We start from the raw sequence: 23,457 nt of genomic DNA, 5'->3' as shown, positions 1-23,457 counted from the left end.
TGCTAAATTGCCCTTAGTGTCCAAAAAGGTTAGGAGGAGTTATTGGGTTACGGGGATAGGGTGGAAGTGAGGGCTTAATGTAGGTCAGTGTAGACTCGATGGACCAAATGGCCTCCTTCTGCACTGTATGTTCAATGTTCTATGTTCATACAAACCTCGATATCGCTGCATTCATACTTCTGAAAAAAGCCTTTGGGACAAAAATTGGGAGACATTGAAAAAAGAAAAGCAGTCTCGGAAGGACCGTCACCTTCACCGTCTGAACCCTCCCCGCCAGCGTCCGTGGGCGCATGTCCCATCTACAGAAATCCCTTTTCATTTGATACACTGCTTTGCCCAAATTTAACTTGTGAAGCTGCCCCCAATCTTTGGCCCCCCAGATACCTAAAACTTCTCCCAACCACTTTAAAAGGTAGTTCCTTCAGTCTCCTTTCCTGCCCCCATGCCTGGTACACGAACATCTCGCTCTTTCCCATGTTCAACTTATAGCCTGAAAATCGCCCAAATTCTCCTAATATCTCCCTGATTCCGGTCATTCCGCCCACTGCGTCTGTGACATAGAGCAGCAAATTGTCCGCATAGAGAGAGACCCTGTGTCCCCCCCCCCCCCCCCCACTACGCCCCGCCAGGCGTTCACTGCTCTCTGGGCCATTGCTAAGGGTTCTATGGCCAGGGCAAACAATAATGGGGAGAGTGGGCATCCCTGCTTTGTCCCCTGACATAGACTAAAGTATTCCGACCGATCTCGGTTAGTTTTTACGTTTGCCACCGGGGCCTGGTACAATAGCCGGACCCATTCCACAAATCCCTGCCCAAACCCAAACCTGCCTAAAATATCCCATAGGTACTTCCACTCCACCCGGTCGAAAGCCTTCTTCGCGTCCATGGCAACTACCACCTCAACCTCGCACCCCTGCGCTGGCATCATTGTTACATTAAGAAGCCGTCTAATGTTGGATGTCAGGTGCCTGCCCTTTACAAATCCCATCTGATCCTCCCCAATTCTCCGGGACATAATCCTCTATTCGAGTTGCCAGGATCTTTGCCAATAATTTGGCATCTACATTCAAGAGGGAAATTGGCCTGTATGATCCACAGCTCTCCGGATCCTTGTCTCGCTCCAGGATGAGAGCGATTGATGCCTGTGATAACGTTGGGGGGAGTACTCCCAGCTCCTTGGACTCATTAAAAGCCTTAACCAGGAGCGGCCCCAGTAACCCAGAGAACTTCTTATAAAATTCGACTGGGAATCTGTCAGGTCCCAGGGCTTTATCGGATTGCATCGCCCCCAGTCCATCGATCACCTCCCCAAGGCCAATCGGGCCCCCCAGGGTCTCCACCAACTCCTCATTTACCTTTGGGAACTCCAGGAATTGATTCATGCCTTCCTCCCCAACCGGGGGTTCCGACTTGGATAGCTAGCTATAAAATTCCTGGAACACTTCATTCACCGCCCCACCGGTCCATCACCGTCATCCCCCTCATATCCTTTATTTTCCCTATTTCCCTCGCCGCCTCCTGTTTCCTCAGCTGATGCGTGAGCATCCTGCTAGCTTTATCCCCATGTTCATATATTGCACCTTTTACTCTCCTCAGCTGACCCTCCGCCTTACCTGTGGAAAGGGGCCTAAACTCCATCTGAAGTCTCTAATGCTCCTTCAAGAGCTCCTTGTTTGGAGACTCTGAATATCTCCTGTCCACCTGTAAAATTTCTCCTACCAACCTGTCCAGCTCCGACCGTTCAGTTTTATCCCTGTGGGCTTGAATCAAAATACATTTCCCTCTAATGACTGCTTTCAGTGCCTCCCAGACCACCCCAGCTGCAATCTCCCCCGTGTCATTGATCTTTATGTACCCCCGAATGGCCTCTCTGACTCGCTCACAGATCTCCTCATCCGCTAACAGCCCTGTATCTAGTCTCCACTGTGGGTGCTGGGACATTCCCGTGCCTGCCCGTAGGTCTAGCCAGTGTGGTGCGTGATCTGATACCACAATTGCTGAGTACACAGTGTCCTCAACCCCTGCTAACAGTGTTTTATCTCGCACAAAGAAATCTATCCTTATGTACATGGGAGTAGAATGAATATTCCCTGCTCCTTGGTCTCTCAAATCTCCACAGATCCACCCCTCCCATGCGTTTCATGAACCCCCGCAGTTCCTTTGCCATTGCTGATAGTTTCCCCAATGTAGCTCTCGACCGGTCCAATCTTGGGTCCAGGACCATATTAAAGTCACCACCCATGATCAGCCGGTGTGAGTCAACACCTGGGATCTTTCCCAGCACCTTCCTGATAAACGTGACATCATCCCAGTTTGGGGCATATATATTTACCAGCACCATTGCCATTCCCTCCAGCTTCCCGCTAACCATAATAAATCTGCCTCTATCCCCCCCACCTCGAATGCCACCCTTTTGTTAATCAGCATAGCCACCCTCCCTTTCAAAGTCCAGTCCTGAATAAAACACTTGCCTGACCCATCCCTTCTTTAATCTAATTTGGTCTCCCAGTTTCAGGTGTGTGTTCTGTAACATGGCCACGTCTGCTTTTAACTGTCTGACGTGTGCAAACACACGGGCTCTCTTAACCGGCCCATTCAGTCCGCGAACATCCCATGTAACCAGTCTGGTCGGGGGAGGGGGGCCTTGCTCCCCTCCCCTGTAGATCAGCCATGACCTTTCCTAGGCCAGCTCCTAGCCCGTGTTCCACATCTCACTTGATCCGCCCCTTGGCAGCGACCACCATCTGATCTCCATCTCCAGTCTCCTCGCTGTCCCTTACCCATCAGCAGTACCCCCCTCCCGCACCCCCCCTCGCCCTCCACATCGTCTTTCCTCAGCTCTGCCCCCACTTTGCTCCCGTGAACTATCCAGCTAGCCCATCAGCTCCCACCCTCTGGTATCAATAAAACCTGCCATCTGTCAGATTCTATCCCCCCTAAACATAGCACAAGCACTCAACACAGTAACAACAGAGAGATCTAGGTGTACAGGTCCACAGGTCACTGAAAGGGGCCACACAGGTGGAGTAGGTAGTCAAGAAGGCGTACGGCATGCTTGCCTTCTTTGGCCGGGGCATTGAGTATAAGAATTGGCAAGTCATGTTGCAGCTGTAAAGAACCTTAGTTAGGCCACACTTGGAGTATAGTGTTTAATTCTGGTCGCCACACTACCAGAAGGATGTGGAGGCTTTAGAGAGGGTGCAGAAGAGATTGACCAGGATGTTGCCTGGTATGGAGGGCATTAGCTATGAGGAGCAGTTGAATAAACTCGGTTTATTCTCACTGGAACGACGGAGGTTGAGGGGTGACCTGATCGAGGTCTACAAAATTATGAGGGGCATAGGCATAGTGGATAGTCAGAGGCTCTTCCCCAGGGTAGAGGGGTCAATTACCAGGGGGCATAGGTTTAAAGTGTGAGGGGCAAGATTTAGAGGCACGGTTTTTACACAGAGGGTAGTGTGTGCCTGGAACTTGCTGCCGGCGGAGGTGGTGGAAGCAGGGACGATAGTGACATTTAAGGGGCATCTTGACAAATACATGAATAGGATGGGAATAGAGGGATACAGACCCAGGAAGTGTAGAAGATTTTAGTTTAGACGGCCAGCATGGTCGGCGCAGGCTTGGAGGGCCGAAGGGCCTATTCCTGTGCTGTCATTTTCTTTGTTCTTCTAACAATCCCCAAAGCAAACACACCATCCCTTAACGCACAGGCAACAGGGCCCACCCCTCCCCCTTTAACCAATTCTTATCAGTCCCATCACCTTCAAACTGAATCAAACACAATAGAAGAAGCTTCAAGCAGCTTAAGCAAAATTATGCATGCAAGAATCAACCATCTTTCTGACAGGAAAGAAAACCCCCCCGTCGCAACTTAAATGTTTTTTCCTCTGTAATCCAATACATAAAGCAATAAATCAAAATCAAATTACACAAGAAAAGAAAACCCTTTTCTTCCCGAACATCATGACTTAACTCACAGAATTAGCAAGACTGAAATTTTAAACAAGACAAAACAAAACAAAACACAGAACTATTTTTCTCTCCCTCCTTCCCACTTTATCCCTTCCCCCAAACTCAGTCCACAGTTTGAATTTAAAAGTCCTTATGCCAGATTATTGTCCTTCATAAAATTAGCCACCTCTTCCGGAGAGTTAAAGTACAGTTCCCGGTTCTGGTAGGTCACCCAAAGACGAGCCGGGTATAGCAGTCAAAATTTAAATGTCTTTCGCAAACAGGAACGCCTTAACTTTGTTGAAACTTGCTCTCCTCTTTGCAAGTCCTGGTCCCCAATCTTGGTACACCCGGATCTCTAATTCTTCCCACATGTACCCTTTCGTCTGCCTGGCCCACTTCATGATATGCTCCTTGTCGAGGAACCGATGTAGCTTCACCACCATGGCCCTCGGGGGCTCATGACCCTGGGGCTTTCGTACAAGCACCCTATGTGCCCACTCCACCTCCAGCGGCTTGTCAAACACATCGGCCCCGGCCATCTCCTGCAACATCTTCCCCACACACATACCCGCATCTGATCCCCCCTTTCCCTCCAACAGCCTGCAATTCGGATATTTTGCTTGCGAGACCGGTTCTCCAAGTCTTCTATCTTATCCAGCAGTCATTTCTGGCTGTCCTGTAGTATGCAGTGGACTCCTCCTCTCATTCAGTCGCCTGCTCCTGCAACTTTTGAATCTCCTGTACCTGGGTTGTCATTTTCTCCTCCACCCGGTCAACCACCTCCTGAATCCAGGCTATCGCCTGGGTCATGTCTTCTGCACACTCCTTATGATGACGGGCGAACCTCTCATCCAGGTACTCACCCTATTGCTCAATCAACCATTGAGCTGGCATTGTCAAGCTTTGTCTGATTACCATTGTGCTCGATGACCTCTGAGCTTTGCTTTCGCTCATCTTTTGGTTTCTTCTTTTTCAACTCTTATTTGGACACGATTTCATAAATTGAGGGTCACCTCCTTTTCCTCTCCCTTCAATCAACTTATGTTGAGAAATTTCCTGAAAAATCCGGCTTAAAAACCACTAAAAAGAACACTAAGGGCGAGAGCTGCTGAATGTGCGACCGTTTATTCCATGGCCGCTACCGGAAGTCTCATTATTCCATTATATTCCATTCCCCTTGCAATAAAGACTGACATTCCATTTGCCTTCAGAAGCACTTGTTGTGCCTGCATACAAACCATTTTTGATTCCTGTACCAGGACACTCAAAATCCCTTTGTGAAATCTTCATCTCCTCCAGACAACTTACTTTCCTACCTGTTCTGGTGTCATCAGCAAATTTAGCGACGAACATTTGGTCCCTTCATCCAAGTCGCTGATATAGATTGTAAATAAGTGAGGCCCCAGCACTGATCCCTGTGACACTTCACTAATTACAGCTTGCCAACCTGAAAAAAGACCCATTCATCCCTACAGTCTGCTTCCTGTCTCTATCCATGTGAACAGCATGGTGGTGCAGTGGTTAGCACTGCTGCCTCACAGGACCAAGGTCCCAGGTTCGATCCTGGTTCTGGGTCACTGTCCATGTGGAGTTTGGCACATTCTCCCCGTGTTTGTGTGGGTTTCGTCCCCATAACCCAAAGATGTGCAGGGTAGGTGGATTGGCCACGCTAAATTACCCCTTAATTGGAAAAAAGTAATTGGGTACTCTAAATTTTTTTTAAAAGTCTCTATTCATGTTCACATTTTTACCTTGTGCAGTGACCTTTTTATGTGGCACGTTATCAAAGGCATTTTAGAAATCCAAGTACACCACATCTACATGTTCCCCTCTATTAACATTCCTTGTTTCTTCCTTAAAGAACTCTAATAAATTAGTTCAGCATACCTTCCCTTTCACAGAACCATATTGATTCTTCTCGAAGCTCAATAATAATGGATTCTAGCAGTTTGACTATGATAGATATTAAAATATCTTCCCTGGAGTTTTTTTGCTTTCTGTTTCCCTCCTTTCTTGAAGATAGGTACTACATGAACTGTTTATTTGTGATCTAACCAAATAGGAATCTTGTTGGGGAAATGTTTTGTAAGACTAATTTTAATTGCATAAATGCAATTTTGTGTGTTTAAGTTTTATTTTCTGTTGTTAATCAATGTTTTAATTTAATGTTTAAAATCCCCAAAGTGTTAATGAAATTTGTGGCTTCTGAATTGAGTAAACTAATATTTTGTTGTCAAAATATTTTTTTTAACTGTTGTGATATGAGGGCAAAGTTTCCCTTTGGGATTTCATTTGCATTAATTAATATCTTAATAACGGTAATTCGTTGCTAGTTCTTAAAATCTGACCAAGAATGACCCTGTGCTTTATTTGAGGAATATTATTGACTGTCAGTCACAAACATTTAAAAGGCATATTTTCCTTTTCTGTTATGGCTCAGCCTCTAGTTCCCGTGGGCACCAGGGTCAGGAGAAATTGGACCATCAACTGAAACTGGCTGTGGCCTGGAATAGAGTGGACATTGCCAAAATCAATATATTTACCGATGACAAACACTGGAAGGTGAGTCTTGGCATGTCTGTGTGCAGTGTGTGTAGTATATTATATGCAAGATTTCTTTCTGGGTCTTTTGCAAAATCAATAGTGTCTTAGCCAGGATTTAAACATAATAAAACTTGGAGTAATTTCCTCTTGGCACCTTCAGAACTGGGACTGCAGCAGAGACCAAGCTTTCAAACCTAGTTAGACAGCTTTTGGAGAGTGCAATGGGTCTGCTCTTGTTACCACTGACACCTCAATTCCTCAATAACAGAAATTACTCTCTTAGAAGAATTTAAATAAACACTTGTCCTTGGGCTTTGGGACCCGAACATCAAGACCAAATGAAAGTCCCAAGCCCCAACCTATCAGCAGTGATTGGCATTGCTATGTTCTTGAAGGTGGTCTCCTAACTGGCTGTCCCTGTGCTCAGCATCCGATTAAAGATGAAGGTGGGCTCATAGTTCTGTTGGCACAATCAGTGGGCCAACATCTCTGAACATTGGTATCACTGAGGCAGGTCAGCATCTGTGAGGATGCCTCAACATGGAGGCACTCTCAGAGTGGTAAAATGAAACTATTACTGCAGAGTGAGGAGAAGAGGCATAAGATCCTGTGGAATGGAGGAGAAAGTCTTCCAAGTACATTGTTAGGGCTGTGGAGGCAGCCATTCCTTCCTGCAACTCCATCGGTGGACCATGGAGCCACTGTGGTTCCAATGAACCCCCTCCCCCAACCTTTCCACGGGTAAATGCCCAAACTGAGCGAGCAGCTGCCCCATGTAACAAAAAATGTTGGCAAAGCTGGAAAATAGTTAATAATTTGGGGGCCTTCTGAATTTATATCTGTGGAGTGGGCAGCCAATCTATATGAAAGCAAACGCCCCCCCCCCCCCCCCCCAAAAAAAAAAAACAGCTTGGATACCTCTTTGGCAGTGTGAATGCATCGGGTAATGTTTTGGCATGGCTCCCTAGTTTCCAGCCAACTCCAACTCCAACTCCACAGGGCAGAGAACATTCTGTCCTTATAATACAGAAATCTCCCTCCATAATTATTAATATTCCTGTCAGTTTAATCCAACTCTCCCCTTCACTCCTATCCCAAAGTCAAAACTTAATATTCCTCATGACCTCATGCCTTGAGCATGTCAAACCTCACATTGCTGTTCACTCCCAATATCGTTAAATACACAACCTAGTTTAACTCCATAAGAACATAAGGAGTAGGCCGTACACCCTCTCAAGCTTTCTCCGCTGTTTAATAAAACCATGGCTGATCTGACCTTGACCTCAACTTTATTTTCCTGCTTCTTCGCTATAACTCCTGACTCCCCAATACAGCAACCTATATTGATATAGTGCCTTTAATATCATGGAAGGTCCCAAGTACTTCGCAGGAACATTACAAAACAAAGTATGGCATTGAGCCTCTCTGAAGTCAGATGGCCAAGCAGTAGTCTTTAAGGAGTGTCTTTCAGGTCAGGCAACTGAAGAGGGCCATGGTGGCAATTAAGATCAAGGGTGCATAAGATGTCTCAAGCACAGATATCTCAGAAGATTGTGGGGCTGGAGGAGATTACAAAGAAAGGTTTCCCCATAATTCTTGATATCATGCTCAGTCTAACCCAGCTATCCTGCTTACCGCTATACCCTTTAATATACTATCTAATCTAATCCCTCAATGATCACTCTTTCACATCCCATCCTGTCTAAAGCCATTCCCTTACCCACTTTATAATATTCCAGGCCTTCTCTGTCATAGTTGAAAATGATTACAATTTCATAAGTCTCTTATAACCACTATGGAGGTCACGGGATAAGGACCATCCAGTTCCCCATGACCTCCACAGAATACAAACTTCCCCGGTAATGAGATGTGGCTTCCCCTTAACAAGGAGAGCCCTCATTTGGATTAAATCCCCGTCCTGGGTGCAGGTCAGAGTAGGAGATCCTTAAGGAATGGGCGATGTGTTGTGTTGCTAATAAGCCTTTATCCAGTATTTGCTACCTGTCGTTTATACGTGTTACTTTTTGCGGATTCTACAGCCTCCCTTAATAAACTCTATTCCCTCTTCTTGGGTTAAGTGCTTCTACCCTGCCACTTCCTCATTACTTCCAAATATTTTAGATATGGGGTATCCAATGCTATTTCCTGATGCTCCCAACGGCAACCTTACCATGGTTTTGGACATTGTATTATCGCTTTTATATTTTACTCATCCAAGTACAAAATTAAGGATGCCCGTAATCTTATTCTTGTCCTTAAATATCCTCTATGTCCCGCGTCCAGCTTGTCCCCAATTTAAACTACATGCATTGAATGCGTGATTGCTTTCCCTTTCCACAATGTATTGCTTCACATTTTTCAACATTGAACTGCAGCTGCCTCCTATCTGCCCACCCTCCTCTGCTGTCCTCTATCACAATTACGTTCAAAACTTGCTGCGCCTCCTAACTTGTTTCCAATTGCAAATTTCAATATTCCCTCAGTTTGAAAATCATAACTGTTCCTGTATAAAGAAGACCTAGAATAGCAACATCAATCTTTCTAGACAACAAACTTATATTTACCACTCTTTATACTTTTTCTCTTCTAGCTATCTTTCCATCTACATACTTTCTAATTTCACGCACCATTATCTCTCACAAATTTTGATGTGGGACTTTATCAACTGCTTTTTAAAAATCTGCGTAGGGCACGAAAAATGTCCAAGTATCGGGTATGATTCAGTTGCACCCAGCACGGATCCGGGTGCGAAGGGTGAATTACGCACAAGCTCCAAAAAGGGTTTCCTTGCCAGGTGCCAAGCCAATCCAAGTCATCCGACTCTGGGCGAGATCCAGATATGAATATTTAAATGAGTGTAACGGTTCACTTAAATATCCAGGCACGGGATTCACCCAGCACCCAGGACTCAGTGGCCGTGCCTGGGAGATCATGCCAGGGTGCCGTATAGTGCTGGTCCACACAAAGGTCGCCCAGTCATAATGGCACCAAGGGTAGTTCCTCGGCCATTAGAGATCTCCAGGTGGTTGGGGACAAGGCAGGGCGGCACCCTGGAATTTTCCTGGCACCTGGGTACCTTGGCACTGCCAGCCTGGCACCCTACCCAGGTGGCACTGCCAGGCTGCTTGGGGAATGTCAGGGTGCCAGGCTGGCAATGCCAGGGTACCCAGGTGCCAAGTTGGCACTGCCAAGAGTCATGCCAGGTAGAGGGGCAGGGGTGAGAGGGAATTCCTCTTTGAGGGCTCAGGTTGGGAGGATGAGTCAAAAAAGCAGGAGGATACTGAAAGAGAGGGGGGGGGGGGGGGGCTGCCACACAAAATGGTGCCCCATTCTGTGAGAAGCCTTTCCTGTTGGTGAGCTGAAGCTGGCCAGCAGAAAATCCCTCTAAGTGCAGCCTTGGCGGGGACAAATTCCCAAAGCCCAAAAATTCGGGAAAGTGTTGTTGAATAGCGGAATGTTTCTCGGCGCTCCAGCTGTCGAGAAATATCCTGCTAAACACGCCGCTCAGCGCACTTTAACTTCAGACCACTGAGTCAAGCTCATCATAATGGGCGAGTTGGCGGGGTGTTTCCTGCTGACTTTTTGGGTGAAATCGAGACCGGTATTCACCCACACTTATGGCGCAATTCTCCAGCCTCGCCACGCTCTCGCTCAAGTGAAATTAGACCGGTGAACCGTGGGAGACGTCGAAAGCGAGAACCGTGCCAGGTGGCAAACAGTTTGCGATGCAACTGACCCGCTCCTGTAGGCAAAATCGGGATCTCGCCGTACCAAGGCGAGAAACCAATTATCCCCACTTAAGCTCCAATTCCATACAATTAATGAGAACAACTCCATATCAAACAGCCTCCCATCATTCAGCGGCCTCCCCAGCAAGTAGTCACGCTGGCGCCGATTAGTACTCCTTTTGAAAAACGTGAACCTGACGGAAGGGCTTCCATGGGAAGCTGAGGAGATGAGTAGCCATCTTTGCTCACAGGTGAAGATGTTACTGTGAAAGGCCCCTAGTCGCCACACTCCAATGCCTGTTCGGGTACACCGAGGGAGAATTCAAAATGTTCAATTCGCCTAACAAGCACGTCTTTCAGGACTTGTAGGATGAAACTGGAGTGTCCAGAGGAATCCCACGCAGACATGGGGAAAATGTGCAGACTCCACACAGACAGTAACCCAAGTCGGGAATCAAACCTGGGACTCTGGAGCTGTGAAGCAACTGTGCTAACCACTATGCTGCCGTGCCGTCCGTCTGGGTGTTGTTTCCTTGAGACTTCAGAGGCCTGAAGTAAAACCATGAGCTGAAAGCAAGTTTAATGTGAAATAAAGTATGTCTATAGAAAGGTATAATCCTGAAGGCAAACCTTGAGCTGAAGGCCCAGTTTGATAAGAAATAAAGTGTCTCCTCACTGTGTCTGTAAGCGCCGTGTTTTCTAGCCTGTGAGGACTCTGAATGAATGATTTTGCAAGGCAGACCATTACCAGCTGTAAACCAGAGACTCTGGTCAACCAGCTTGCTGTGAGGAAAGTGTGGGTAAAGAGCCACCATTTGAAGCAAAGACGCTTCTGTGGTGAGACCACATCTGGAGTATTGTGTCCAGTTTTGATCTCCTTATTTGAGGAGGGATGTGGCGGCATTGGAGGCAGTTCAGAGGAGATTCATCAGATTGATTGCGGGGATCAAAGGGTTGACATATGAGGAGGGATTAAACAGTTTGGGTTTATACTCACTGGAGTTTAGAAGAATGAGAGGGGATCTGATCGAGGTATATAAAATACTAAAAGGGATTGATAAAGTAAACATAGATTAAATGTTTCCCCTGATGTGAATATCTAGAACGAGAGGTCACAGATATAGGTTGAGAGGCAGTAGATTTAGAAATGAAATGAGGAGGAACTACTTCTCGCAGAGGATGGTGAATTTGTGGAACTTGCTGCCCCATAGTGCAGTGCAGTCTGAATCATAAAATGGTTTCAAGAAAGAGATAGATATATTTTTTGATTAAAAAACACGTTACAGAGATATGGGGAACAGGCAGGGAGGTGAATTTGAGACCAGGAAGAGATCAGCCATGATCTGATTGAATGGCGGAGCAGGCTTGAAGGGCTAAATTGCCCACTTCTGCTCCTAATTCCAATGTTCCTATATTTTGATCTATATCCTTATTAGTGTTACCCCTTTCCACCCCCCTGTGTTTGTCTGTCTTGTGTGTGTGGGTAGAGGGTGGGATAGTTAAAAGGGGTAGTAGGTATTAGCTTGTTGTTGATATAAATTCTTGGCATAAATAAACAGTAATGTGTTTCAACTTACAAACCTGGTGACTGTAATTATTGGGCAGCCAAGGGCCAATGATTTCAGGATTTTTCATAAGAATTATTAGTTAATTCACCTGTGTTGTGACTTTGGGGCCTGTAGGGCTGGAATTGACTGTGCACTTGCCCAGGGTGGTATAACAATGGTGGCTAAATCTTTAGAGGGCACAGTGATAGATAGGAAAGCATGTTGTGATGAAGACACATGGGGCTGGATTCTCCATTTCTGAGATTAAGTGTGGACGCCCGAACAGAATTCATGGAGTTCCACGACAGCAAAGCTGGTGCCGCACCGGGACCGATTCCACTACCCTTAACGGGCTAGCACTGGTCCGCGATTGACAATCAGGAGGCTGACAAGTTGCAGCTGCACAGATACACTTCCCCACACACACCATCTCAACCAACAAGATGGCAGCAAGGAGAGTGGCCCCAAGATTCACCGACACTGAGCTGGAGACCCTCTGGATGTGGGGAAGGAGAGATGAATGATCCTGTACTCAGGCCTGGAAAAGAGGCTGCCAGCCTCCGCCAGTCGCCGTGCCTGGACACAAGTGGCAGAGGCGGTCAACGCTGTCTGGACAGGCCGGCAGTGCTGGAAGAAACTGCACAACCTCCTCAGGTTGGCCAGGGTGAGTAGGTAACACTGTGTCCTAGCAGTAAACCGCGTCCCTCACACCTGTAACCCGACCCCCCCACCTGATCTGCTGAACTTGCGACTTTTCACCATGACAGAGCAGAGGGCTCTGGACGTGGTCGGCAACCCGGAGGAAAGGCAAGTCAGAGTTCAGCTGAGACCCTGCTGAGTTGGGGTAGCACGGTAGCATTGTGGATAGCACAATTGCTTCACAGCTCCAGGGTCCCAGGTTCGACTCCCGGCTTGGGTCACTGTCTGTGCGGAGTCTGCACGTTCTCACCGTGTGTGCGTGAGTTTCCTCCAGGTGCTCCGGTTTCCTCCCACAGTCCAAAGATGTGCAGGTTAGGTGGATTGGCCATGCTAAATTGCCCTTAGTGTCCAAAATTGTCCTTAGTGTTGGGTGGGGTTACTGGGTTATGGGGATAGGGTGGGGTTGTGGGCTTGGGAAGGGTGCTCTTTCCAAGAGCCAGTGCAGACTCGATGGGCCAAATGGCCTCCTTACGCACTGTAAATTCTATGAAATGACAGGTGTGGCAACACCCCCCCCCCCCCGTCCCCAACAGTTCCCTCGCCCTCACCCCACCCTCACACCAACCCCACCCCCACATCACCCCCTCCTCCCTGCCCATACGTTCACCCCCAACACCCCTACTCCCTCCCCAGCCCGCAGTCTATTCATGCGTCTTGTCTTGTGCCTTGATGGACCTTCGAGAGATGGGACAGGCCCATCTGGTGTCCGCCACCCTCCGCCAATGCCACAGCCGGAGCCCCCACCATGAGCTGAGCAGCAATGTGAACAGCTCGGATGCCAGCCCTCAACCAGACACGCAGGAGTCCCCGGAGCTCGAGTCTGAGGATGACACTGATTTCCCGTCACAGCGGGCTCCAACACCCTCCGTCATTCCAGAGATACTCACCTCGGTTGGGCACTTTAGAACAAGAACATAGAACATACAGTGCAGAAGGAGATCATTCGGCCCGTCGAGTCTGCACCGACCCACTTAAGCCCTCACTTCCACCCTATCCCTGTAACCCAATAATCTTTTCTAACCTTTTTGGAGACGAAGGGTAATTTAGCATGGCCAATACACCTAACCTTTGGGCTGTGGGAGGAAACCGGAGCACCCGGAGGAAACCCACGCAGACACGGGGAGAACGTGCAGACTCCACAGACAGTGACCCATCCGGGAATCGAACCTTGAACCCTGGCGCTGTGAGGCCACAGTGCTAGCCACTTGAGCTACCGTGCTGCCCTCACTTTAGTGAAGAGGTTCCTGGGACACCCTCTGGTGTGCACCACACAGCTGCTCTGGTACAGCAGGTGGAGGTAGGAACACCCGAGAGGGCGGACGGTCAAAGGACGGGCTGACCCGAGGAACCATCCAGATGGGTTTCGGGCTTCTAGAATGGACGGTCCATCGATTGTGGAGATGCAGTCGTGGAGCCAGGGACTATATGAGGGGTTGTCGGCGAGCATCCAGTACCTGCAGATGCAGTTGAAAGACTCCGTGTGCAGGAGCAGGAGGTGGGTCCAACCATACGTGCCACCCAGGCCAACACCACATAGGTGGTGTCCACAGTGGTCAAGCCTCCAGGACTGGCATTGCCCAGGTGGACAGTGGGAAGTGCTGCCATGGGCAGGAGTCAGATGTCAAACGATATGGAGCTCATCGCAGAGCGGGTTATCATCATCCTCCTTCCCATGGAGTGGGGGGGGGGGGGGGGATGCATCTTGAACATGTCAGGAATCGTTGAGTATGCCAGGATGAAGGTGTAGTGCACACTGCCCGGGTATCGGGCACAGACGTTTATGATGCACAGCTGATGGTCACACATCAGCTGCACGTTCATCGCGTGGAACCCCTTTCGGTTTGTGTCTACTAACCTGTCACCTGCAGGTGCTCATAGGGGGAAATAAATCCTGTTGATCACCCCATGGACCTGGGGCATCCTGGTGGGCTTGGTCCACATTGAAGCGGATGTATTGAGCCGCCTGAGTTTATCGGGCCTCCTTGACGGTGCGGATGCACCTGTGCACCGAGGTCTGTGAAGAAGGCTTATGTTAGGATGAGACATGAAGGCTCAGTTAGGGCACTTGAGAGTTACAAGTTAGCCAGGAAGGACCTAAAGGGAGAGTTAAGAAGAGCGAAGAGAGGACACGAAAAGTCGTTGGTGGATAGGATCAAGGAAAACCCTAAGGCTTTCTATAGGTATATCAGGAACAAAAGAAGGACTAGAGTAAGATTAGGGCCAATCAAGGATAGTAGTGGAAAGTTGTGTGTGGAATCAGAGGAGATAGGGGAAGCGTTAAATGGATATTTTTTGTCAATGTTTACACTGGAGAAAGACAATGTTGTCGAGGAGAATACTCAGGTTCAGTCGACTAGGCTAGATGGAATTGAGGTTCACAAGGAGGAGGTGCTAGCAATTTTGGAAAATGTACAAATAGATAAGTCCCCTGGGCCAGATGGGATTTATCCTAGGATTCTCTGGGAAGCCAGGGAGGAGATTGCAGAGCCTTTGTCCTTGATCTTTATGTCGTCTTTGTCGACAGGAATAGTGCCGGAAGACTGGAGGATAGCAAATGTTGTCCCCTTGTTCAAGAAGGGGAGTAGAGACAACCCTGGTAATTATAGACCTGTGAGCCTTACTTCGGTTGTGGGTAAAATGTTGGAAAAGGTTATAAGAGACAGGGTTTATAATCATCTTGAAAAGAACAAGTTGATTAGCGATAGTCAACACGGTTTTGTGAAGGGTAGGTAATGCCTCACAAACCTTATTGAGATTTTTGAGAAGGTGACCAAACAGGTGGATCAGGGTAAAGCGGTTGATGTGGTGTATATGGATTTCAGTAAGGCGTTTGATAAGGTTCCCCACGGTAGGCTATTGCAGAAAATAAGGAAGTATGGGATTGAAGGTGATTTAGCGGTTTGGATTAGTAATTGGCTAGCTGAAAGAAGACAGAGGGTGGTGGTTGATGGCAAATGTTCATCCTGGAGTTCAGTTACTAGTGGTGTACCACAAGGATCTGTTTTGGGGCCACTGCTGTTTGTCATTTTTATAAATGACCTGGAAGAGGGTGTAGAAGGATGGGTTAGTAAATTTGCAGATGACACGAAGGTCGGTGGAGTTGTGGATAGTGCTGAAGGATGTTATAGGATACAGAGGGACATAGATAAGCTGCAGAGCTGGGCTGAGAGGTGGCAGATGGAGTTTAATGCGGAAAAGTGTGAGGTGGTTCACTTTGGAAGGAGTAACAGGAATGCAGAGTACTGGGCTAATGGCAAGATTCTTGGTAGTGTAGATGAACAGAGAGATCTCAGCATCCAGGTACATAAATCCCTGAAAGTTGCCACCCAGGTTAATAGGGCTGTTAAGAAGGCATATGGTGTGCTAGCCTTTATCAGTAGGGGGATTGAGTTTCGGAGCCACAAGGTCATGCTGCAGCTGTACATAACTCTGGTGTGGCCGCACCTGGAGTACTGCGTGCAGTTCTGGTCACCACATTATAGGAAGGATGTGGAAGCTTTGGAAAGGGTTTAGAGGAGATTTACTAGGATGTGGCCTGGTATGGAGGGAAGGTCTTACGAGGAAAGGCTCAGGGACTTGAGGCTGTTTTCGTTAGAGAGGAGAAGGCTGAGAGATGACTTAATAGAGACATATAAGATAGTCAGAGGGTTAGATAGGGTGGACAGTGAGAGTCTCTTTCCTCGGATGGTGATGACCAACACGAGGGGACATAGCTTTAAATTGAGGGGTGGTAGATATAGGACAGATATCAGAGGCAGTTTCTTTACTCAGAGAGTAGTAGGGGTGTGGAACGCAGCAGTGCCATGTATGCCATCATCTGGCAGATATGGCGCACTGTCTCCCTGTTCAGTCAGAGTCTTCGACGGCATGCCCGGTCCGGCAGGTCCTCGAATAAAAGGTGCTGCCGGTACACACAAGGCCTCATGCGGCGCCTCCTTGGCACCTCCTCCTCCATGGCCTGTCGGGCAGCTGGTTCTCCATCCTTCCATCCTGAGTGGCTGCCTCCTGTTTCTCTGGGACAGGTTCTGCTACCGCACACTCCGCTGTTGCAGCTTCTTCCTCCTCCTCGAGCAGCTTCAGCTCATACAGCCGCAAGGCATCCCCCAGGGCGGCCGCAATTAGGAGGAAGGTCACCATTGTTGGTTGAATTCCAATATCGATTGTCAGCAGAGAGTGAAGGGCCAACATGTTACTGGTGCGTACTCCTGTGCCCAACAAGGTCCACTGGACTATATGGTTGCCCCGGTTAGCGTGTGGGCCGGCCCCCTTATGTCCCCTCACTGCATCCCCACACCCCTTGCTCGGGCGATTCCCAGCACCGTTGGGGCCTCTGGCCATGGCACCTGACTCTGATGCCAGAGGTACAGTAAGCTGACACTTCACTTGTCAGCCATATACACCGTGGCCCCCACCTGGCACCCCTGCAGGGGCGACAGTGGGCGTTGCCCTGGGTGGGCCGCTAGATGCCCCGCCGGCAGGTGGCGGCCGGTTGGGTAGTGGAGGATATGGCGGGGGGGGGGGCCATATGGTCGGTGTCACTCTGCAGAACCAGGGGCCAAAGTGGTGGTCAGTGGGGTGTACAGCAAGATGGCTGCCTTGCAGGCCGCGGTATTGGCGGTCCTTGCCTTGACACCGCCCCAGTCCCATGGGGGGTCACCCCGGGCACACGGCCTGTTCCCCCGTCATCCGCCCTCCCCCCCCCCCAACCTGGCTGGGCCCCGTTGCCCCAGCCAGCCCTGCCAGTGTCCAGCCAGGCAGTCCACAGTCACTCCTCTCCATGTCCTACCTCCTCTCTCTCTATCTCATCAACGACGACACCGGTTTCACGATTTTTAAAAGCTCAAGCGAATCGTGCCATCGGGAACTCGGACCATTGGAGGTGATGAATCACAGAGGCCCCGGAGAATACCGGGTCAGGCCTACTAATGACATGCAAAAGGTGTTTACTGTGCATGTGTTCCGGAACACATTGACGCCATTGTAGAGGTGGTGGAGAATTGTGATTTGGAATCAAATCGGCGCCCGTCGTGATTTTGGCGACGGAACCTATTCCGCCCAATCACATTTCCCGATTCTCACATCAGCCACGGACAATCCTGCCCATGGAGTTTGAAGAAGGAATTAGATAGGTTGAGTGATTGGGCAAAAATCTGGCAGATGGAGTATAATGTGGGAAAATGTGAAATTCACTTTGGCAAAAAGAATAAAAAAGCAGATTATTACTTAAATGGACAACAGATGCAGAGTTCGGAGGTGTAGAGGTATCTCGATGTTCTGGTGCATGAGTCACAAAAAGCTAGTATGCAGATAAGAAGGCTAATGGAATGCCAACCTTTTTTTTACAATAGGAATTGAACATAAATGTAAGAATGTTATGCTTCAGTTATACTGGGCATTCCATCTCAAATAGGGTGGGATTCTCCATCCTGCCGCACCAGGGGCTGTATTCTCCGTTTGGGATATAAAGCCGGCGTGAAAGCGGTGGTCCTTTACGCCAGGAAAACAGGCGCAAAACAGCCACCGATTCCCTGTATTGCTGGGGGCTAGCAGGGAGGCAGCATAGAGCTCACAGCTCGAGCTGCCGATACGGCCCTGAACATTCCCGGTTCAGAGGCCGCACATGCGCGCAGTGGCGGACAGATTTTCCAGCCCAGCTTACTGGTGCGGCGCGCCCCCGCTGGCAACAGGATTCTCCATCCCGCCTGCCGGCCAATGGGGTTTCCCATTTTGGGCAGCCCCACGCCATCGGGAAATCCCCAGTACGCACCAGTAACGTGCGCTGCCAGCGTAACGGAGAATCCCGACAGCGGAGAATCTCGCCAAATAGGCATATTCTCCGTTTCTGAGACTAAGGTCTGGATTCTCCGATTTTGAGGTTGTGTCCGGAGGATGTGTGTGGTTTTACAATGAAAAAAATTAGCAAGGCCCCAGCACCATTCCTCCAACCGGCGAAAGGCTTGCAGCCCGCCACGTAAAAGACATGGCCCGACCCAATATAAACGCCTGGAAAATTGCCGGGTCCGTGACCGTGCATTTGCACAACGACGACCTACAGAGGTCACGCTGCACAATATGGCGTCGACACGACTTGCCAGATAGTGCACCTCTGGACACCCCTCACCACCCATGGACCATCACCCACCAGTCCCCCCCAGCCCTCAGCAAAGCCCCCATGGCCAGAACCCCGATCCCTCCCGACTGAGGCGGCACTGCTCACAGTCCGCAGCCGCCACGCCGGGTTCATGAAAACTGAGAGCACACGTGTCCCATGGCATTGGGAACTCGGCCCATCGGGGGCGGAGCATCATGGCGAGGGCCTTCAGGCAACGTTCTGAGACCATCCCAACGGCGTGCGGCGTACTCCTCGATTACGCTGTTTTGGAGGGGGTGGAGCATCGAAGACAGGCGCCGCTCCCGATTTGGTCGTAAACAAGGATTCCCCACCATTTCGCTGATTACGATATCGGCATCAGGCAACGGAAAATCCCGCCCAATGTGCTGACGCCGGGACAGGATTCATGGACGTTCACGACAGCAAAACTGGCACCACACCTGGATCAATTCAGCAACAATTCATATCACCGGTGCCACGTGGAACACAATCGATTCCAATGAGAAACGGTGCCAGATTCACCAGGTCCATTATTGACATTTGGGAGGCTGACAAGTTGCAGCCACAAATACACTCGTCACTCCCCACACTCACCATTCCAACCAACAAGATGGCACTGGTTGTGCTGGTGTGCGCCCATACAGCTGATGGGTCGGCTAAGACCAGAGGGCACCTAGGGGGGTGGCCTGGGGGGGGACACCTATAAGGCCCATGGCCCTAAGTTCACAGTGGGCTGTCAGTGGCATGCGCAGCTGCATGGCTGACTTTCCAGCTGGGCCAATGGTATTCTGTGCCCATCCACCCCGACCTTACAGCCCACCTCCTGGCCACACCCTGATATTCCCCCGGCCCAGACAGAAGCCTCCCGGCCAGCGGCACAACTGTCAGCAAACTATGGCGCTGTTGGACACTTTCCATACACCCTCTCTCTCTCCCTCAGCAGCCACGGAGGTGATTTCACAATTTTTAAAAGCACAAATGAAACTCGCCATTGGGAACTCGGCCCATCAAAGTGGAGAATTGTTGAGGCCTGGAGAATACCAGCTCAGGCCTGCTAATGGTATGCAAACAGTGTCTACTGTAAGTGCGTTCCAGACCACATTAATGCCGTTATCAAGATGACGGAGAATTCCGGCTTGCCATCAAATCGGTGCCCGCCACCACCCTTGTAAATACAGGGCAGCAATTGTATCTTTCCAGTGCCTCTGTCCTTGGCTGCTTGAGTGGTGTCATTCACCACCTTTGCAACCATCCTTGTCACTCAGCTACCATTCGTCAAGGCGACTTGGAGTGTAAACAGCCATGGCACCTGTGACTGGCGCAGTATATAGGCATCGTAGAAGCTGCCAGGATGCGTTGCACAGACCTGTGACATCTGCACTCTGAAATACCGTTGCCCAATCTACAGCCTCATTGCCCACTCTTCAGTCTCATTGCCCACTCTACAGTCTCATTGCCCACTCTACAGTCTCACTGCCCACTCCACAGTCTCATTGCACACTCTACAGTCCCATTGCCCACTCTACAGTCTCACTGCCCACTCTACAGTCTCATTGCACATTCTACAGTCCCATTGCCCACTCTACAGTCTCATTGCACACTCTGCAGTCCCATTGCCCACTCTACAGTCCCATTGCCCACTCTACAGTCTCATTGCACACCCTAGTCTCATTGCCCACTCTACAGTCCCATTGCCCACTCTACAGTCTCATTGTCCACTCAGCAATCCCATTGCCCACTCTGCAATCCCATTGCCCACTCTGCAATCCCATTGCCCACTCTACAGTCCCATTGCCCACTCTACAGTCTCATTGTCCACTCAGCAATCCCATTTCCCACTCTGCAATCCCATTGCCCACTCTACAGTCTCATTGCACACCCTACAGTCTCGTTGCCCACTCTACAGTCTCTTTGCCCACTCTGCAGTCTCATTGCCCACTCTACAGTCTCATTGCCCACTCTACAGTCTCATTACCCACTCTACAGTCTCATTGCCCACTCTACAGTCTCATTGCCCACTCTACAGTCTCATTGCCCACTCTGCGGTCTTAAAGCCCACTCTACAGTCTAATTGCTCACTCTGAAATCCATTGCCCACTCTACAGTCTCATTGCCCACTCTACAGTCTCATTGCCCACTCTGCAGTCTCATTGCCCACTCTGCAGTCTCATTGCCGACTCTACAGTCTAATTGCTCACTCTGAAATCCATTGCCCACTCTGCAGTCTCATTGCCCACTCTACAGTCTAATTGCTCACTCTGAAATCCATTGCCCACTCTGCAGCCTCATTGCCGACTCTACAGTCTAATTGCTCACTATGAAATCCATTGCCCACTCTGCAGTCTCATTGCCCACTCTGCAGTCAGCCTACAGTTCACTTCTCCGCTTTCCAAATAACTGGCCTTAGAATGTGTGGCTCCCTGGGATCCGGCAATCAAACCCACTAGGGTTTGCTTGTTCGGGTTCTTCCTAGCTTCCTCACATTTTCCCATTGGAATTCGGCCCTATTTCTGCCTTAACATTCACATCTATATTGATCATAACCTTGGCTGTTCAACCTCCCGATTATGGCTCCAAGCACCAGGGTGTCAATATACTTTCGAGGTGTCACTTTTGGGTTTATGGAAACACCTGTCCGTTCTCCTAACTAGTAAATCCTCGATTGCTTTTTTTGTTTGACCTTTTTCCTCCCCCTTCCCTTTACAATTGACATGGACTTGGCTCTGGTTCCTCCCCAGAGAAACCATCACATTGACAGGATAATAACAGTTATAGAGCAAGACGTACTCAGGGGGATTCTGCATTACTTGCCTAGTCAGAGAGTTGAATGTAGATTGTACTCCTGGAGAAGGTTACAGAAGTTGGGAGAATCCTTTGTTGTGTGTACATTCACCCGACCCAGTGACTAATTCATTTCTCTCTATTCCAGCCCTCCCATCTACACCAGGCCATGTTTGCAGCTCTCGTTGGTAATAAGCCAGGATTTGTTGAACTCTTCCTGGAGAATGGGGTGAACCTGCGAGAATTCCTCTCACCAGAAACTCTTGTCCGACTTTACAACAACATCCCGCCCTATACTCTCTTGTACAAGAAGCTTCAGAAAGTGATGGAATGTGAAAAACAGCCACAGATCAGTGATAAGACGGATGGCAAGAGGAAAGTCCTCCTTCACCATGTATCCATAGTCTTGAAGGAGCTGCTGGGTGAATTCACAGAGCCACTGTACAAACAACTAAAGGACACACAGGAGAGAAAGAGGTTCAGCATCTCACCTAGAAAAGTAAATGTGAGTCTCAGGGAATGATAATCACCCCCAGTGTAAGGATTTGTTCGATATACAATAAATCTCTGTCTGCACTGTCTCACCAATTATCCCAGGACAGGTACAGCACAGATTAGATACACAGTATGTGTTATAACCCCCAGAAGACCCATGGGGACGACCAGATTGACCTCCCAGTGGGCCTTGTGGAGTACCAGCTCCCCTGCTGAGGGGCGGAGTTCCAACAGCAGGCTCGTTAATTCCTTGAGGTAAAAGCAGGCCCAGGAAGGAGCCAGTATCTCAGGATGATCCCGGTTGACACTTGGACTGTTGCTTAGTTGCTCTGTGGGATTCTCCGTCAGCGGGATCCTCCAGTCTACCGGCAGTGCATCCACACCTGCGGGTTTCCCAGTGGCATGGGGTGGCCACGATGGGAAACCCCATTGGCCGGCTGTGGGAACGGAGAATCCTGTTGCTGGCGGGATGCGCCGCGCAGGAAAATGTAGCTGGTGAACCGGAGAATCCCACCCAGCGCTGTTTACTAGCTGTTAGGAGGAAATAAATTACTTTTGACTCACCTTTCCGGTTCTCCTCATTGACTACAATAGGATGCCTTCTCGAACAGTTGAATAAACACTCTCAGAGCAGGATGATTGATTGGATTGATGCTTCCACCCATTGAACAATGTTGTGCCCAGTCCTGTTGAGTAACATGGATTCAAATTCAAGGTCACAGAGCCACATCCAGATTGGGCTTTACGTAGGATTCTGTGCAGATGGACAACCAAAGACACTACAACTGGAGTCACCTTTTCTGGTTCCTCAGCCAGACATACACAGAAACAGTTTAAAGGAACCTTAGAAACAGGGTTAACTGTGATTTAGGACAGAGAAGAGCAGAACTATTTTTACACAGAGAGTTATGAGGCTGTGGAATGTGGAGCTGACAAGCTAACATGTAAGAATAGGTGAGACGGGTGATTGAAGAACGTTGTGGGACATGTAGACTATTTTAAAAATTTATTTGTTCATGGGATGTTTCTGGCACGACCAAAACTTGTTGCCCACCCCGGATTTTCCTAAACTGAGTGACTTGCTTGGCCATTAATGAGAGCATTTAAGAGTCAACCACATTGCTGTGGCTCTGGAGTCAAGGGACAGATAGGAGCTGATCAATTGATTGGCTTTTTTTTTCCAGAGTTATTAATTGAATTTAAATTCCACCAACTGGCTTGGTGGGATTTGAACCCAAGTCCCAGAGAATTACCCTGGGCCTCTCTATTACTAGTCCCAGTGAAAATGCCACTATGTCACAATGCACTCATGTGTGAAGGGGGAACAGCAACAGGGACTGGTTGGGCTGAATTACCAGTTTTCCAAGCTGTGATTTCTATTTAATTCCAAGTAAGAGACTAGGGTTGTAAAAGGGACAGAAGAGAAAAATGGTATCTTGGTTTTGGCCCTTGCCTAAGACGAGGTTTTCAAAGATGAATGTACTGGGCACTCATGGAGGGTGGGAAACCTCAACAAACCCCTCATTTTGTGTGTGCTGCTTCAGGGCTAACCCCACCACACCCCAGTGTCCCTGCCCCGCTCTGGGCTATCACTCGG

The 23,457-nt window shown here is 49.1% G+C and overlaps 1 protein-coding gene across 1 annotated transcript in view; it reads left to right on the top strand.

Annotated features, from left to right (window-relative positions):
- The window catches only part of trpm2 (transient receptor potential cation channel, subfamily M, member 2), a 254,653-nt gene that overhangs the window by 64,043 nt on the left and 167,153 nt on the right, over positions 1–23,457 (top strand). The window contains exons 10-11 of the mRNA XM_038790260.1: positions 6,395–6,516; positions 21,514–21,870. Of these exons, the coding sequence (XP_038646188.1) occupies positions 6,395–6,516; positions 21,514–21,870 (479 nt within the window). The remainder of the gene's footprint in view (positions 1–6,394; positions 6,517–21,513; positions 21,871–23,457) is intronic.

The sequence above is a fragment of the Scyliorhinus canicula genome, chromosome 2 (assembly GCF_902713615.1).
Source record: "Scyliorhinus canicula chromosome 2, sScyCan1.1, whole genome shotgun sequence".
In the NCBI taxonomy this organism is placed as follows: Eukaryota; Metazoa; Chordata; class Chondrichthyes; order Carcharhiniformes; family Scyliorhinidae; genus Scyliorhinus; species Scyliorhinus canicula.
This window is presented reverse-complemented; position numbering and strand designations above follow the sequence as displayed.